This window comes from Leptidea sinapis, chromosome 17 (genome assembly GCF_905404315.1).
Source record: "Leptidea sinapis chromosome 17, ilLepSina1.1, whole genome shotgun sequence".
NCBI lineage: Eukaryota > Metazoa > Arthropoda > Insecta > Lepidoptera > Pieridae > Leptidea > Leptidea sinapis.
This window is the reverse complement of record NC_066281.1, coordinates 14,127,624-14,147,542: the sequence shown is the minus strand read 5'-3', so window position 1 is coordinate 14,147,542 and position 19,919 is coordinate 14,127,624. Positions and strand designations below refer to the sequence as shown.

Here is a 19,919-nt window from a genome sequence, read left to right as displayed (position 1 = left end):
CCTTTGAAACCTTCCCTGGACTTCCACAATTAATTTAAAACCAAAATTAGCCAAATCGGTCGAGTCATTCTCGAGTTTTAGCGAGACTAACGAACAGTAATTCAGTTATAGATATATAGATATGGAAGCAGGTAACTGCAGCTGTTAACATATTAAATATCTAAACAGGATTTCAAGTACTCAATTAATAGTTGATGATCGGGAACTTTTATCATTTATGCATCTATATAGACTGTGATTGTTGTGAAAACTTCGAAAAAAATTGTGTTTAGAACTATCCCCTATTTAAGCCCATTCGCGGACACTAACACAAAGTGTCATACAAATCACGAGTGTAAGAAGTAGCTTGTCACACACTAAACTAATATTCCTGGCCTGTTTTTATCGGTTGTCTAACGGCAAGAGACTCTATCTAGACGTACAAATTATCTAAGATCGGGAGACTCCTGGAAACAACTCCCTAGAGAAACAGAACGTCTACATTATCCCGGTAGGATTGTATGATAGTTCAATTATTTTTCTTATGTATAGTAAGTAGTATTTTGTGAAAAAACTGTATTAAAAGTATACATGCATACTTTTACGGCCATTCCTAATAGTCAGTCTATCTCCGGTTGTAGCCTACTCGAGATAAAAAATCATAACTATCGTTGACTTTTCTGTCCCAATAAACTGATCGACGGTAACTCATCTTATCCCTACACGCTGTCTATCAATGGTAGGACGTATAGCTTACCAGGGAAAGAAGTTTGTATGGAAATTGCAACAGTGAATTAGCGATAAGAAGGACCTATCTGGTATATTGGGACAGCTCCAGATTATTGACAGCTAATTAATGACAGAAGAAGGTAGTTATTTATCTCTATCTATAGATAGTATATTGGGAACGCCCATTAATCCCTCAGTTTGGGGAGGCACTGATAACAGTTCTGATATGATGGTATGTCTGTATAATATTAATCATTTAAACTAGAACTTAACAATATTGTTTCATTTATTACTCTATAATCATCAATTTTTGCAGTTATCAATGAACATAATAATATAAAATTTAATAGTTCACTACGGCACCTATTTCTGCCGTGAAGCAGTGATGTGTAAACATTATTGTGTTTCAGTCTGAAGGACGCCGTAGCTAGTCAAATTACTGGGCAAATGAGTCTTAACTTCTTATCTCTCAAGGTGACGAGCGCAATTGTAGTGCCGCTCAGAATTTTTGGGTTTTTAAAAAATCCTGAGTGACAATGCATTGTTATCGGCATGACGTATCAATTACCATCAGCTGAACGTCCTGCTCGTCTCGTTTCTTATTTTCATAAAAATAGTTAATGTATCAACTAAGTGGCAAACGCCTCTACTTAATGTAAAGGCGTTTGCCGCTCCGGTTTATACGTAAATGTACAACATTAGAAAACTATATATTTGCCTATATATTACCCGCCACTTGTAATGCGGCCCTTATCTCCGCGCCGCCGACCGCTCGCCCAACACGTTTTCAACTCACACAGCCTCCTATTAAGACTTCTTCTGCCGCGGCCCCAGCGAGCTGCAGAAGGTTCTATTGTATTGTAAACGTGAGGATAAGTAGTGACACAGATGTAGCGACACTACACTCCGCTTGCTAATGGAAGCAACATCCAATATCTCTTATTATTATAATACCTAGTCTTGCTATAAATACTGAAACAAAGAAAAAATAATTCAATTACAAATAACATTAATTACTTTTACAGCGTTAGTTGTTAGTTTAATACATATACATACACCAATACCGGACGACCGAGCCTTGCTCAGATTTTTAAAAATGTACAAAACTTGTACCAAAAAAATCTAATAGGACATCGGAATTAAAACCGGGATCTTCTGCTTTCCGGATCACCCAATGTCCCATCTGAGCTATTATTAATTATAATTATCTATATATATAAAAATGAATTGCTGTTCGTTAGTCTCGCTAAAACTCGAGAACGGCTGGACCGATTTCGCTAATTTTGGTCTTGAATTATTTGTGGAGTGTCCAGAGAAGGTTTGAAAATGTTCGGAATTTAAAAAAAAACAACAATTTTGTTTTTCTCTTGATGTGTCCCCGGTCGTTCAGAAATCAAATTGAAAGAATAGTTTAAAATAAATAACTAATTAGAATCTTTGTATCTGTCTAACTTTCTCAGGAGTTAAAAAAACAAACTTAAATTTAGCTACCTATAGTTGATAGATTAACTACAGTTGATGATGATACTATGATGGCAATACAACGTTTGCTGGGTCAGCTAGTATTATATAAAAAATTTAATTATAATAGTCTTGTATATAGTGGAGAAATTTACCTTGGTATTGTAATGTTATTGTAGCTGTTTCTCATTAAAACACGGATAATTTTTTTTTATTGAAACCTAGCTAGATCGATTAAAGGTCTAAGTTAAAAAACAATTTAAAATATAAAAAGCTTATTCGATGTGGTTGTTACGGCCCGGCGCCGAGTCTTGTTGGAAGAACCATTCTTGGTTATTCAACATGTTGTTAAGGGGCTTCGTCACCTTTTCAAGAATTGTATCTTGATACACTTGCGCCGATGTTTTGATACCTTTTTCACAAAAGTATGGCTCAGTCACTCCTTCATAGCTAATACCCCATCTAACCATTACTGAAGTCGGATAGTGCAACGTCAACTAATTGGGAAGCTTCCTTAGAGCTTTGAGCATAAATACGGTCATTTTATTCGTTAAAATGGTGCTAAATTGTAAAAAACTTCTCAAATGTAAACAAAAATTTTCTATGACCTTCCTTTGCGTACCGCTTCAGAAGTTGTTTCGATTTTAGCACCCTATTCTCATTTAATTTATCAGTTTAGAAATGACCAGTACGTCTATGACGTCTCTTATAGGCTGGAAGCTCTAAGTCATCTTTTAAAATACGCGACATGGTTCTAGGGTGCTATCTTCATCTCCCGAGATAAAATCTTTTGCTTTCGGACAGGATTTCTTCGAATTCTTTCCCTTACTGCTTTGACCATCATTTTCGTACGAACACTACGTGGACAGCCAGATCTTTGTCTGTCACAAACAGAGGAGGTATAATTGTACCTATTAATAGTCCGGTATACAAACATTTTATTAAGACCAAGACTATGGAGATTTTAAAAAATTGCATTTGGCTCCATACCTACTTTGTGTAATACAATCACAGCGATTCGGTTCTCTTTATCACCCCACTTCTTTTTAATATCGCAAAATATAGTGAGTACCAAATACCTTTTGTTGGACTTAAATTTTCCGAACATTTACAAATCGTAATTTATATTTTTTTACACCATCAGAAAGTAGATATGTCAACGAACAAAAAGCCCTAAACTTTTTGAAAAAAGCTGATATTTTGACGTCAGAAATTTCGATTGAAAATTAGGGTGCTTTTTTGATAAAAAGTTATAATAAGGCGAAAAAATAAATATTATAAATCAAATAAATTACAGTGTATTTGGGAAATAATAAGGTAAGTTTTAACCAAATTTCGTAGAAAATTTTTTTTTTTTGAAAAAGAAATAAAAAACCAAAAACTTGGTTTTTTGAATTTTTCACCTAAATTTTGACGTTATGTGAAAAAAGTGTCATTACAAAAGTTGTAGATCTCTTTATTACCTACAACTTTGCCCATTAACTTTTTGCCATAGGACTTGTAGTTTTGCCTTAAATTGAGATACACCGTTTTTTACCCTAAAACACCCCCCCTTTTCCACTTCCCGACCTCAGATCGCCCGTAATTTATTTTTCCCTTAATTTTTGTTTTATTCTCGTCCGTTTCCAATGGGTTTCATCCTACTATTATTTTGTTTCACTTTTTATCATTTTCAAAGGCTTCGGCACTGGTCTATTATGTATATGGGACAAATTATAATTTTATTTCGTATTATTTAGGTTTGTTTTGAGTTTTCACATCTTTCATGTCCTTTATCTGGACTTACACATTACTTATTTTTTTTTTAGTTTCTAAGAGTATAATAGTACGTTACTACGAACTCTCCTGCGTAGGAGAACAAACGAGCTTCCAGGTATCTCTGAAGTAACGCCAAATATCGGGATCGTGATGCTGATCTAACAGTGTGTCTTGCGGTGGCTGATGAAACAGCTTTACGAAACACTCCCCGTGATGAATACGGTGGAAGATACGCTATGAAGCGAAGTCTTTACGCAAGCGATAGAGCTGTTCACAGAGAACATACAGCATCTTCGATAGTTTTTTTATTTTATTTATTTACATATATCTACTTACATTTAACTTTCATTTATTTACTCGCCAAACGTTACGTCTATCGGCGAAATGCTCTCATTAATTTTATACATAACCTAATAATAACCTAATCATATTCAAACATAACATAAAATGGTTCTAAAAATTATATAAGCTGCGAATAACTAATTATTATTATGATATATTATATTTCTATACTTAATATTATCTAATAATACATGCTACATACATGTTTAACGAGCTCTGTATCAAATATTTCGAGCTAGTACTCAATCATCTGGTGTGCACAAGGCTAACTAAATAGGGGCAGTACTCCATAAGAGAACAGACCTACGCCTTATAGAGTGCCAGAATGTGGGCTAGCCTTATAAGAAAGGAGACACTGTATTCTGATAACAGGTGCGAAGCTGAGAGAGACATTGAAGAACGGCGGTATGACGGTGGTAGTGTTTGACTTTTTTTATATGAAAATAAGGGACGAGATGAGCAGGAAGTTCAGCTGATAGTACTTGATAGACCCTACCCATAACAATTCAGTGCTGCTCAGGATTCTTGAAAAACCCAAAAATACTAAATGGCACTACAATTGCGCTCGTCACCTTGAGACATAAGATGTTAAGTCTTATTTGCCCAGTAATTTCAATAGCTACGGCGCCCTTCAGATAGGCGCTGTTGTGGTACCCATAATCTAGCCGGCTTCCTGTGCAAAGGAGCATCCCACTGACTTTCAATAAGAGGTTTCATATTCCATTTGTAATCAAAAATATTTGAAGTTGAATTTGGAGTATTACCCCCTACGTCTTTAAAACTATTTAAGTGTTTATGAGGGATAAAGAGAGGAAAATTAGTATCTCTAAAGATATTATAATATGTTACAAATTGAACCGTATTCGATGTTTTTGTATTGTGTCACTATCGAATAATTTTTACGTTCGTTAGATATTTATTCTTCAAGTTTAAGAAGTTTCTGCAGTCGACTCCCGCGTCCAAACCAGTTCGCGTGCAACACAAAACATGCTGTATATAACATTACATTATGTAACACCGCAGGCAGCGAGGAATGCCTGCCGGACACTATCCTGGCATCCCTCCCCCCCCCGACCGTCTGCCCACCTCCATCCGCGACCTGATATAAATAGCCCTCGAGTGCAGCCTTCGCTCGTGCAAGTTTCCTATCAATCAATATGCTCTACTTTTTGCATTCCTCCCCTACGGCCAGCCTTCGCAAATAACAACAAACGATCTAATTATATCAGTTACTTGCGGAGCAATTGTAACATACACAGATGACATATGGAACACAGAGATTGATATACACAGTAAGCTGCACACGGGCCAGACCATTCCAGTGCCCGGAGGTACTCATGGTACACCTGTACTGGTATTGTCAATCGTTATATCGTAGCTTAAATAAAGTACACAGGTGGTGTCTATTCTTTTTTTTATGAAATTAAGGGACGAGACGAGCAGGACGTACAGCTGATGGTAAATAATACGACGTACCCATTACAATGCAGTGCCTCTCAGGATTCATGAAAAAGCCAAAAATTCTGAGCGGCACCACAATTGCAATTGTCACCTTGAGACATGAGACAGTAATTTCACTAACTACGGCGCAACATACTTATGTTATGTCTCAGTAGCTCACCACTTGAGTGAGTGTCCACAATGTCACCACAGTAAATCTTTTATTTGGCGATGCATATGCACCCATGATACAATATGATCCCAGAAAATGTACAAAACAAATACGTTATAAAATTTAAAAGAACTGTTAAAAGCATTTGTGTGGGAAAGGTATATAATAACATAAACAAATTTCTTAATGACACCACAGACTGGGAAAGAAGCGAGCACCCTCAGGCTATTTAATTATAATGTTTATTGTACGATATTGCACTGTAATCAAGATTTTTATATAAAAAAAGCCCGCTGGGTTTCTTGCGCCCGTTTTTCTCAGGTCTGAGGCAGTCTATTTTGAATGGGTGGTAGTTTTTGACGTTCAATAATTGATTTTGAATCCTTTGAATTACAATATTTCGTTCAGAGTCTGATAATAACTGTGTTAAAGTAACTCACCCGGCCACCCCGGAGCTCGCCGCTGGGCAGCCCTGGCCAGTCACGACTGCGGCGATTGTTCCGATGAGCGCCAGTTCAATGGCCGCCACGTACACACCGCCTGTGTCGTTCATTAACTTACTTCGTAGTTGCACCTCTACACTTGCCACAGTTTGTTTTAATTAACTACCAATTACATTAATACCGCTAATGGGCCTCGCCAAATAACCACTCTAGTATTACGCACAGCTTCGTTATGGAGGGATGACTGAAAGTAAATAGTGGGCTAATGTGAAGGGAAGTGTTAGTAAAGGTGGATCTATATGTAGAGTCCACAGTCAACGATCTGGTCGGCCCTGTATTAAAATGGGGCCAGGTAATTAGCCTCCTACCTGTCGGAGGCGGCTTTGCACCGGATGCCGGCTAGATATGGGAAACCACAACGGCGCCTATTTCTGCCGTGAAGCAGTAATGTGTAAGCATTACTGTGTTTCGGCCTGAAGAGCGCCGTAGCTAGTGAAATTTACTGGGCAAATGAGACTTAACATCTTATTTCTCAAGGTGTCGAGCGCAGTTGTAGGGCCGCTCAGAATTTTTTGGTTTTTCAATAATAAATAAATCAGCTCTACGTCCTGCTCGTCTCGTCCCTTATTTTCATAAAAAAAAAACAAGAGAGCTATTTTTCACGTGAATGAAATACTCCAGGACAGTCAGTTGCCGTCTGACGAGCAGCACGAGCGGGCACACTCAGCCTGATTATCTCGGACTGTTTGACCGCGAGCACCGCACAGCTGCTCGGGTGAGGTTCTACAGTCTACTAGTCTGTGAAGTGTGAACGTGCGCCTCGTGTCTGTGGCTTCATTGTGTCTTCTACATTTATTACACGAGCTGCTGAATGCCTTGCTCCCAGCCAACTTATTCCACCATCGCAGCACAAGCTTACGTATGATGTACAGCATCGTGGATCGTTTTACCTACTTTCCCATGGAAAAAGAGACTCATTACCTATACCGTACGGTCCCGTTAAGATTTTTGTAAACAACTTTACATAAGACATTAATAGTCTAGTCAACAAGTGCCTTTTTGGTGAACTTGAATGAACTGAATTTATTCAATTTTTAATTTTCATATTTCATTTCATATTAAGTTTAAATAATATTTATTCATTAAAGGTCCGAAAGGGGCGTGGCTTGCGCAAATTTGAAAAATCTTAAGTTTATGAGATATTTGCAAAAAACTGAACCTTTTTTTTTAGTTAATTGTTAATAACTTTTGTAATTTTTGCAGGCAAGAATGGCATCAAAATTGACTATAAAATATGCATATTTTAAAACAACTGATAAATATGGTCAACAGGATTATGAAATTGTGGTAACTACTACTATGTGTGAGAGGGGCTATCTATTTAATTTTCATATACCTTGTTTGATTTTTTTTTATGGAATAGGAGGACAAACGAGCGTACGGGTCACCTGGTGTTAAGTGATCACCGCCGCCCACACTCTCCTGAAACACCAGAGGAATCACAAGAGCGTTGCCGGCCTTTAAGGAAGGTGTACGCGCTTTTCTTGAAGGTACCCATGTCGTATCGTCCCGGAAACACCGCACAAGGAAGCTCATTCCACAGCTTCGTGGTACGAGGAAGAAAGCTCCTTGAAAACCGCACTGTGGAGGACCGCCACACATCCAGATGGTGGGGATGATATCGTAACTTGTGGCGTGTGCGAAGGTGAAATTTGGCGGCAGGAATCAGGTTGAACAGCTCTTCGGAACACTCCCCGTGATAAATGCGGTAGAAGACACACAATGAAGCGACGTCTCTACGCAACGCCAAGTGATCCAGCCGTTCACAGAGTACTGGGTCCCCGACAATTCGAGCTGCTCTGCGTTGCACGCGGTCAAATGGAGCGAGCTGATACTGGGGTGCGCCAGACCAGAGATAACAGCAATACTCCATGTGTGGCCGGACCTGCGCTTTGTACAGCGCTAGAATGTGGGCCGGCTTGAAGTATTGCCGTGCTCTATTAATGACGCCCAGTTTCTTTGAACCCAATTTGGCTTTGCCCTCCAGATGGCCACGGAATTGGCAATCGCTCGAGATTTCGAGACCCAGTATTCCGATACTAGGCGAGGCTTTAAGGGAAGTGTTCTCGAAGAGCGGTGATAGTAGGGATATATAAAATCGGTATTTCTTAAAAAGCTTTTGAGAAAATATTTGGCTACCTTGTTTTAGATTATGTTTAATGTCAGTATCTTGTTTTATTCATTTTTCATCTTAGTCTCTATTATTTCAATATTAACATCTGTGAGCCCTGATAACACAACACATAGTTACATTCGTATTGTTTCCCGGACATATGGTGATTGCGGGGTGAAGTCAACTGGGTATTCTTGATGAGCCATTATGATTCTTGACTCATCAGTAGTCACTCACCAGCGAGGAGCCACATATACCTCAGTATACATATACATATAGTTCAGGTACCGGTTTCCGCAAAAGGAACAACATTTGCATAAAGCTGATCTTGATCACAATCTAACCGGTTATAGTCCAGGAGCTAGCGACGCTTTATACTACTATTATTTATTTCAACGGGCTTGTTTTATTAAAACTATAATAATTTGATTAATTATGTCTATTTATTACTACTTGTCAATGTTCTACATGCATAGCTTAATATTGATTAAATTATATATTTCAACTAGTTTCTAATACGTTTTCTGTGTGCCAGTGTTCCTATATCCGTTGTAGTTCAAGGGTTGTTGCTGTAGAGGAAGTGCAATATTGTTTCAATTCGTACTAAGATAACTCGAGGCCGTATGAAGTACACATCACAATATTGTATTGAGAGTATCTGTGAAGTACTTTGAGCTCTACTCATTTGAATTAGCTCACAACATGAGCCCGCTCATAGTGTGAACACCCACATTATCGCTATTTTAGAGCTGATGTAACTTCCTGAGCCGTCTCTCCGTGCTCATCAATATTGCGCAGCTAATCTCCTCGCTCCTGGCCCAAGCCCGCGTGGGAGTCAAATCTTGTTTTCCCATTACAAATAGATTTAGATGATTGTAGTGAACGATACGACCTTCGGTAGTGCTCGTCTGACTTCCGGACGTGCTAAATGTGATATTGATGTACTTCATAGTGCAGCTTGCAGTGTTTACCGCTCACCGCTGACGCGCGACTTGTTACTTGTTACGATGCTTGCCGCGGCCTCCCTCACTAATAGCTTCCTTCATTTGTTCTGCGATTTTTAAAGCTTGTTTGTTAGTTCAAATCGTTATCTTATATACAAAGAGTACCTAGATATAGTATTCTGTGCTATATGTGAGGTTGTCTGATCTTAGGTTTTGATCCCTGAGGATGTGTCATTTGGGCCATCGTATCGCTCGTACGCGAAATGTTAAAATGGAGTTTTATTTAACAAAATACATTTCTACCATTCCCTGATGTTGTCCAAGGTGCATCGCATGTGCCCATTCTATTCTCATTTCAATATTGGCTGAAAGAAATCCTGTTGATAACTTGGTTACGTTTTTTCTAGTGGATATTTCGAGTCGAAGAAGCTTTAAATATTTGGCATTGAATTTAGAAGAAAGTGTAAATGTGGGACGTGAGAACTTTCACTGACGGTTGGTGACAATGGAATCTCCGCAGAGGTCATGTTCATCACTATTCCACGCTCGCGGTCAGGTGACGTGCGCCGAGCCTGAGTGGGAATTCCGTTCCAACAGCGGATGTTTCACAAACATTCGAATGCCAGTACCATTATTATCAGTGGGAGGCACCTTTGTACAGGATGCCGGCTAGATAATGGGTGAAGCAGTAATGTTTAAACATCGCTGTGTTTCGGTCTGAAGGACGCCGTAGCTAGTGAAATTACTGGGCAAACGAGACTTAACATCTTATGTCTCAAGGTGACGAGCGTAGTTGGAGTGCCGCTCAGAATATTTGGGTTTTGATTAGAAATTATTGTAAATTGAACAAAACAGCAAGACTCGATGAATGTTGTCGTTAGCGCTGCCCTGGGCGCGTGGGTGTCGCCGTTCACCTTCACCTGTTCGTCTTCCTGCAGTTATCTCACTCATAAATACTGCTCGGGCCCGGGGCGTCTCCTCCCACAGACAGCTTTATTGTTGGCACAAGATTTATGGCAAACTTTTAACATGTCTTTGTTTTAAATGCAACGGCGTGCGGCAAGGTCGAGAAACCTTCGTCATTGGATTGTTCGCATGCAAATATTTATTCCGTTTAAGTATTGACTTTGTTGATTTAACAAATAAATGTTAGATTTCACAATCTTATTTTTTGTTATTTATATTAGAGAACAATATTTACCAGGCATGGATTGACCTCGGGAACGCCAGTACATCGTGTGACAGAGCAAGTGTGCTCCGAATAGCGCCCGAGATTCGTGACTCGTGTATAGGTTTGTCGATTTATAGAAGAAAAGTATGATATTATAGGTATCAAGCTTCCAGTTTATAACTGGCCGTAGTGACTCTTTACTTAGTCACTGGGTGTCGATATGGTTGCCTGATGGACCCGTGGCCAGTGTCAGATGCGCGGCCTCTCATACCTGACACTTATTTATATTCATTATGTATTTTAGTCACAGAAGTCCTGAAAGTACTTTTGTGACTAATAAATGAGTAGCTCTGTTAGTTCTCAATGTTCCTTGGACTAATATCTTTTATCGTTCGATGTCTACTAAACAGTTTTCTATATGTTTGTGGCTATTTGGCCTTAACATCAACCGAGACCTTATAAAACACATATTAGCCTATGATTTAGATTATATTCAGAGAGTACATTTATATAATACAGAGATGTATTCTTACTTATGTTTACACTTATGTTTCAGGTAATTAATGCTAAAGGTAAATTATCTGTTACCTACGCTTTCTTACCTCTCTTTTCTTTCTTTCTGTTACGTCCTAACCCCCAATCCAATTAGCATGATATTTTGCATAAACGTTCTCAGAGGTTGCAGATTACGATGGCAAGAATCCTTCCCGGTCGTAGGAAAAAACTTAAATCATTGTATTGCATGTTGACTTACTGATGCGTATATCTTAATATATGTATATAAATTACGTGACACGTTGTTTGTCCGCCATGGACTTCTAAACTAATGAACGGATTTAAATGAGGATTACTTCATGGAGTGCAGTTTAGTCCAATTTGAGAGATAGGATACTTTCAATTTCGATTTGGGACCCATAATTATTTTTATTTCCAATATTTGTTTTGTATGGACATATTTTCTGTAAGAGAATTTATTGACGCACGGTTTGAGAGTTCTGCTCTGAAACAATTGCATTATAACAACTGCAAGGAGCATACGTTACGAAATAATTTTTATTATCTACAGAACTACGTCTGTCGGGTCAGCTAGTATATATATATTGAAAATAGTCTTTCTAGAGGCTCTTTCAAGCCTAAACCACTAATCGTATGGACATGAAACTACCACCATTCGATGCAAAATTTATCCTAGATGGTTTATGGCTACTTATTTTTTTATTGTATACTTTATTTCCTTTCAAAATTCGCCCAGCGAAGCGGGCGGGAACTGCTAGTATTCTTATATATATTATTTGTCAGGTAGGTACATACATCAGGTTACGGCGCGGGCTGTTAGTAGGTAAAGTACACAAATAAATTATGCTCACCCCCTCATCTTAGATCCGTACTGTAGAAGATGTCTCACCTCATTTGAACGTGTGTTGTGTTAGTCTTTAGAATTGTGTCTCAGTGGTGGGGGACCGAGCCAACAGCCTTGAGGAATCCAGCGGAGCTTGGTTACATCTCCCGTACAACATCGCCATAGTTTTAATTCGGAGTTAGAAGCATTTTTAATTTATTACAAACATTATACAATTTTCTTTACAAATCTATGTCATGTTAAATAATAAATTTTCTTATATTGTATATAATTAATAAATTTTCGTAAATTTTTTATTTAGATTGAATGATTAGCATGGCTCTAACTGTAAAAGTACCCCCAACCAAAATACCCCCATTTTCGTATTTTTAGCACAGTCTATAAAAAATATAAATGTAATGAAAAAATCAATTTTCTTTTCATATCCTGTAGATATATAATAAATTTTTTTTTTGAAAAATTTAAGCTTTATATAAACCGTCTAGAAATGGTTTCAACTATGTGCTATTCTGGTGATTTCTTGGGGTAGCAGCCTTAAAAGTACAACAGACACCTGACCACGGCTTACAAATTAGGACGCGAGAAACGGCTCTCAGCCTGCAGCCCATAGCTCGCTCGACACACTGAGTGGAGCACACACGATCCGACTGAGACGCCCGCCCTCCCGTGCCTCCCTCCCTATCCTAGGAATAAGTTCTATACTCTCAACCACACATTGTGTCGTGTACCTATAGAATTTTTTTATGAAAATAAGTTCTATACTCTCAACCACACATTGTGTCGTGTACCTATAGAATTTTTTTATGAAAATAAGGGACGAGACGAACAGGACGTTCAGCTGACGGTAATTGATACGCCCTGCCCATTAGAATGCAGTGCCACTCAGGATTCTTGAAAAGCCCAAAAATCTGAGCGGCACTAAAATTCCGCTCGTCACCTTGAGACATAAGATGCTAAGTCTCATTTGCCCAGTAATTTCACTAGCTACGTCGCCCTTCAGACCGAAACAGTAATGCTTACACATTACTGCTTCACGGAGAAATAGGCACCGTTGTGGTACCTACCCATAATCTAGCCGACATCCTGCGCAAAGGAGCCTCCCACTGGTAAAAATAATTATTGTGAGAGAAAATACCCAACATTTAAGCTTGTTGTATGTATATATGATCCACGGTAAAACCTTGGCCATATCAAGGAACCATATAAGGGCAGGCGCACAACAAGCGGGGCAAGGGCAGCCGCACCTCTCACGACCGACCCTGGACAGGGGACAGTCACTCACACCACAACCTGGCAATGGTCTATTGACAAATTTCTCAGAATGTGTTGCTTACTGTCCCTTTTAACCATAATTATTGGACGCGTATTGAGTCCAAAACAATGTACCTTGAATACACCAATAAGTTCCGATCTAACAACATTGTCTGAAGTGCGGATTAATTTTAATGTGTTTTATAAAAACTCTACACTAGAGACTAGACTACTCGCCATACAATCGCTGTGTCCTGTGACCTGTCCATGACCTGAACTGTTTCGTTTGTTTAAGCAACACGTAATGATAATACAACACAACCCGTCTCCGACCAAATACCGCAACATACCTACATAATATTATGTAACACATACAAACGGCTTACCAACATTTGTTTTAAAAGTCGCGGTTCTCACAACGACCACTCGATATAATTAATGATCACACTTAGATCGCTGAATAAATATACATTTGTTGAGTGGCTCTTACAATTAAGGTATGTGTCATTGTCACGTGACGTGGACCTCAAAGTGGATTTCAATATATTACTTTGTCCTCGCATCAATCTGCGAAGCTCGACCGTATAGCTCACGAAAAGAGAAGCGCACGGTTAGGCCTAACTCTGTGAACCACCACCGCGGCTTCGGCGCAAATTGACAGGAACAGGATTGAGTGTACGTTGTTTACAGGGGACCTACCCCTAAAATCGACATTCGACATATCGTGGCATTAGTCGTGTCGAATCCTACTCTTAGTTACATCGTATTCAATGTCGAAACATTGATTGAACGAACGTAACATTATTCGATATTGTCGGTCCTAACTCTACTCTTAGTTGAAAATATGCTTTTATTGTGATTGTGGAGTAACTTTCTTGAGTATTTTGGTGTATATTAAATAAATATACATACGCGTTTAAAACTTTCGGTTTATAAATAAATCTATGTTGAACTTTCAAAATCATTGTTAGGACTAAGGTTACCACCCGTCTGGATTAATCCGAACTTTTACGGCCGTTCCCAATGTTCAGTCTATCTCTTACTTGAGATAAAAAGCGTAGTCACGACGTATAGCTTACCAGCGATATAAAGTTTGTATGGAATTTGCAATTCAGGCGTCCAAATATAAGGCGATAAGAATGACTTATCGAGTATATTGGGACAGCTTCAAATTATTGACAGTGAAAGGTAGATAGTAATTTATCTCTATCTGTAGATAGTATATTGGGCACGGCCGTTAGACTATAGTCCGGATCTCTAACTTGTCCGGATTTTATTATTAATTAGATGTAATATAATAATAAAACCACATATATCAAAGAAGTCTTCAATTTTTACGAGATACGAAATCTACACGAGATCAACTAAAAAGTCCGGACTTCTAACTAAATGCAAGGACACACAAAATATAAATCACAGTGTACCTGACAAAGATGATAAATAATAACATTGACAGTTATGATGTTTCATTTGACAATTGCGTGAATCGAAGTTTACCATACAATATACATATATAATAGATATAATTAAAATAATTATGTGTGATTTATATTTAACAACCTAGAATATGCGACGGGCGGCCACCAAGTGAATTTCGAACTATGCTCGGATAGAACTCAGAAACTACTGAACCGATTTTAATGAAATCTTCTACACTGAGTGCAGTCCAACTAGAGACATAGAATACTTTTTAATTCAATAAGTGACTATTAAATGTATTTATCTCATATCTATTCTTGTTGCAACATTTCTATTTTGCTCTTAGTTCTTATTTAATTGTATTAAATTATTATTAGTTGTATCATTGGAAATGCAAATGCTAGTTAGTAACTACAATATTTTTTCATGCTTCAGTATAAGGCATAGGTAAAAACAATACACATCTTGAAATTGATTTAATTCTTTAATGACTATGACTTATCACTAATTTACATTGTTAGTCATTTTGTAACAACAATTCCCTGATTTCAGTTATTTCCGTTACAGCTAAAGACAAAATAATTCACGCCTCTGCGGCTATCTACGGGTTTTTTACACAATTTTGTTGTCCCACCGGAATATGCTTACCAAAGTTTAAGGGAACGCCTTCACCGTACTATTTTTTTATGATAATAAGGGACGAGACAAGTAGGACGTTCAGCTGATGGTAGTTACAATACAGTGGGGCTCAGGATTCTTGAAAAACCCAAAACTGTAATAAAACCAATTGTATGTCTAGTTGGTAAGCCTTTTCTAATAAATAAATAAATAAAACTCTGAACGGCACTACTATTGCGCTCGTCACCTTGACATAAGATGATAAATCTCATTTGCCCAGTAATTGTACTAGCTACGGCGCCCTTCAGATGGAAACACACTAATGCTTACACATTACTGCTTCATGGCAGAAATAGGCTCCGTTGTGGTACCCAAAATCTAGCCGGCATTCTGTGCAAAGGAGCCTCCCACTGGTAAAAGCCTGTGCCGGTTGTCGATTGGTTACTTATGTGCCGAAGACCGACCGCCCGCGCCCGCGAGCCTACCGCTCATATATATTACAGTGACGCGCATTAATTATTGTACGATGGATGGTTAACTCGTGGTGTCAGACTGACGGGCAGACGACAACACAAATTGCCTTCAATTCAGATCATATAAATAACATGATTCATTTAAATTTATAAATCTTTATATGAGCAAATAAATCCAGTGTCCTGATGTGTGTTTCCAGGGAACTCCTAAACTACTGAACGAATTTTAATGGGAATTACTTCGTGGAATGCAGTTTAGTCCAACTTGAGAGATATGATAGATTTTATTTCGATTTCGAACCCATATTTATTTTTTTATTTCTATGTATTGACATATTATTTTCTATGAGAGAATTTATTGAGGCACTATTTGACAGTTCTGCTGTGAAAAATTTCATTAAAACATCAGGGAGCATATTATACGAAATAATTAATAATTTTATTTTATGACAATGTTATGAAATATTATTGAAAAATTTAAAAAAAACAGTATTTTATTTATTGTGTACAGTACAACGTCTGTCGGGTCGGATAGTTTGAAGCTTTGCAAATAAAAGTTTACCAGAGCTCTGCTTCAGATTCTTATAAGTTACTATATTTTTTTTTTATGATCGCTTATAAAATGCTCGAAAAATACCTTTATTTATTTACAGTGTGTGTGGATGATGCAGCTACAAATGTACTCAATAACTTTTGTGTTGTATTAATTTACATTTACTTTTTTAACTTACTCGTGTAAGGCATTGACTATATTTTGACGTTTGAGTTTTTTTGTTGCATCGCTTTACATAATATATTGTAATTGAAATAATTTATAAATCGATTAAAAAGGCAAATGTTCTGTGATTCCTCTGGTGTTACAAGAGAATGTGGGCGGCGGTGATCACTTAACACCAGGTGACCCGTACGCTCGTTTGTCCTCCTTTTTCCATAAAAAAAAGTTTGATTTATAAGAGTGACAATCAGTTTCTTGCTATTTCTTCTCACTATATGAAGTAGCGGTAAATTCAATAAAAAAATATTTTTTTGACATTTATAAATGTCATTGTGGTGACCTACAGTGATCTTGATTTGATTTGATTTTAATTTAAAACAGCCCCAGCCTTGGGTGACATCTCATTATTATTACACGCTTTTCCTTAGCTTCTCCTGTATGTATGTTTGTTTGTAACCGACTCATTTGGGCGCGATTTTGACCCACTTTAGACGGCCAGATTTCATTCACTTCGTAGATTTATCGAGGACCGATGACAATACATTAATTTGATAAAATTATTCCATTTTACCATTTTGCAAAATAAGATTGTTGTTCATTTATATAATTTTCACCTATCGTCTCATCTATAAGGCAGGAATTGATGTTAATTTTAAATTTCAACCATTATCTTTAACCGATTCATCTATTATTAGGAAACTTTCGAATACCATACAGAATTTTTAATTTAACAGTGCAAATAATAAAAACTAAAAAAAGAGACTTTTATAAGTAAACCAAACTAAAAAGTAGGAAATATTTTCTATTTTTTCGTTCGGTTATAAAGCGTGTTTTTTAGTTTTTTAACTACTATTTTAATTATTATAATATGTGGTATGATATTGACCTACAAGTTTACAGTGAGTTGTATGTTGTTTCAGCATGTCTGCCGAGGGCGACGTCTCCCTCATCAGAGACGAGGACCTGCTGCGCCGCATGGTGAGTCTGAACGGAGGAGACGAGGTGAAGAGTGAGGGCCATACTCTTGTGGAACGTTGCCACCAGCCACTGACCGGTTGTCGATGAAGTTTCTTCATTTATATTTGGGGGAACATAATGCAACTACCTAGTCTTGCCATAAATACTAAAACAAAGGAAAAACAAATTTTCTATTGCAAATAATATTTATTACTTTTACAGTGTGTTAGTTTAATACATAAATATAAAACAATTTAAAATATAAAAGCTTATTCGAAATGGTCTCCATTGGCTGCAATACAGTCGTTTAAACGTAATAGAAACACGCACTCTTTCCATGGGAAAATTCTTCACTGCCAATTGTACGGACTGTTTTAGTGACTCCAAATGATCATGGCGTTTAGAGCAAGCCGTTTTCTCTAAAACTGACCATAAATCACAATCTAGCGGATTAAGCTGGAAAAGACGACGGCCAGTCTTCAGCTCTGATGAAGTCCGAAACGTTAGTTTCCAACCAAGAAGAAGTTTCCTACTGCGTAGACCGTACTTTATGACCCGGCACCGAGTCTTGCTGGAAGGACCATTCTTGGTTATTGAACATGGTGTTGTTAAGAGGCTTCACTATCTTCTCAAGAATGTTATCTTGAAACACTTGTGCCGATGTTTTGATACCTTTTTCACAAAACTATGGCTCAGTCACTCTTATAGTCCTACAGTGCGCTCTGTCGACTAATTGGGAAGCTTCCTTAGAGCTTTGAGCATAAATACGGTCATTTTGTTTGTTAAAATGATGCTCGTTGGTAAAAAATTTCTCATCCGTAAACAAATTTTTTCTGCGACCTCCCTTTGCGCACCGCTTTAGTAATTGTTTCGATTTTACCACCCTATTCTTTTTTAAATTATCAGTTAATAAATAACCAGTACGTCTTATATAGGCTGCAAGTCCTAAGTCCGCTTTTAAAATACGCGACATGGTTCTAGGTGCTATCTTCATCTCCCGAGCTAAAATCTTTTGGTTTTTCGACAGAATTTCTTCGGATTCTTTCCCTTACTGCTTTGACCACCTTTTTCGTACGAACATTACGTAGATGGCTGGATTTTTCTGTCACGAATAGAGGAGGTCTCATTGTACCTATTAATAGTCCGGTCCACAACCATTTGGCTAATACCAAACGTGGAGAGTTTTAAAAATTGTTCCATACCTACTTTGTGTAATGCAATCACAGCGATTTGGTTGTCTATAAAGACAATATGAAATATGGGGTGATAACACCGCACTCCATTTTAATATCGCAAAATATTGTACAATGTATCCGCGCCTAAATGAGAAAATTCAATGAACAATATTATTAAAATGACAGATTCCAAATTCAAATGTAATATTTTGTTTATTTTTAATTGTAACAGTATTTATGGCTAGTCAAAGTATAGTCCAGTCTAGCTTTATATCCTAATAGCCGCGGAATTGACAAGTTTAAAAATTTCGAGACCCAGTATTACGATATTAGGCGAACAATTAATAGGAGTGTTGTCGATAAGCGGTGGCTGCGTACTGAACAATTTTCATTTTAACCCAGTCCATGATCATCTCCATGATGTAAGGCAGTAGGTCAAGGAAGGTTAAGCTTATAAAAACCCCGCTGCAAGTCGATTCTGAGGTACCTTTTTTGGGATATTTATTTGTAAAGAATTAATTATTGACAATATTAATATCCTACCAGGATTTCATTAAAAAGCAATGATTAAATTTGCAGTTACAGATTATTAAATTTTATTTGCATCTTATTCCTCACCATTTCCACCTTATTACGAGAATAAAATTATGTTCAATCATAGTATTAATTTGTATCTTCGCTCTGCAGTGGCAGCAGACAGAGGACTTCTCCAGGAAGAAGGAGATTCGCGCTCACATGTACCGACTGCGCGAGGAGAGACTACGGAGCTTGTACTCACCAGAACCTACTCTTGAGGGAAAAGGTAACCTTATATTTGTTAAGATAGGCCAGGCGAATCGTTCAGAATGATGAAATGTAATATCCAAAACTTCTGTTTTATTCCATGAATAAGTATATTAAGTATAAGATATAGTACAAGTACTTATTCTATTTTTAGTATTGTTATTGTTATAATATTAGATTGATTATTATTGAATTTTTTTTTGGAATAGTCATTTAAGAAACCTGTTAAATTATCCATATAATTTTAAGTTCAGAATTCAAACCCTACTTTTTAGCAAGCTTGAAATTAGTTAAGCTTATTGAATTCTTATTTATTGATTGCTAATGCCACATAAAATATATGTTATTATTTATGAAAATTTCAACAGGTTATGAGTACACATCAACACAAGACCATGTGAAATCGTTTGCTGACCAAAGCTTCCAATCAATGAAGAGCAAAGAAGTTCGGGACGCGGGCTCCCCGCCCAAGGAGTTTACCTACCGCGGCCAAGGTGCCTACGCCCGCTGTCTCTGAACCGCTTAACAAACTAACAACATTAACCAATAACAGCTA

General features: G+C 37.5%; 1 protein-coding gene across 6 annotated transcripts in view; it reads left to right on the top strand.

Moving 5' to 3' along the window:
• LOC126968879 (smoothelin-like protein 1) overlaps nucleotides 1–19,919 on the top strand; it is a 106,432-nt gene that overhangs the window by 30,736 nt on the left and 55,777 nt on the right. For 5 of the 6 annotated variants that reach the window (XM_050814003.1, XM_050814004.1, XM_050814000.1 and 2 more), the window contains exons 2-4: nucleotides 17,369–17,426; nucleotides 19,268–19,382; nucleotides 19,732–19,857. In XM_050814003.1, the coding sequence (XP_050669960.1) occupies nucleotides 17,370–17,426; nucleotides 19,268–19,382; nucleotides 19,732–19,857 (298 nt within the window). In that variant the 5' untranslated portion in view covers nucleotide 17,369. The remainder of the gene's footprint in view (nucleotides 1–17,368; nucleotides 17,427–19,267; nucleotides 19,383–19,731; nucleotides 19,858–19,919) is intronic. The other variant, XM_050814005.1, reaches the window with a different exon arrangement.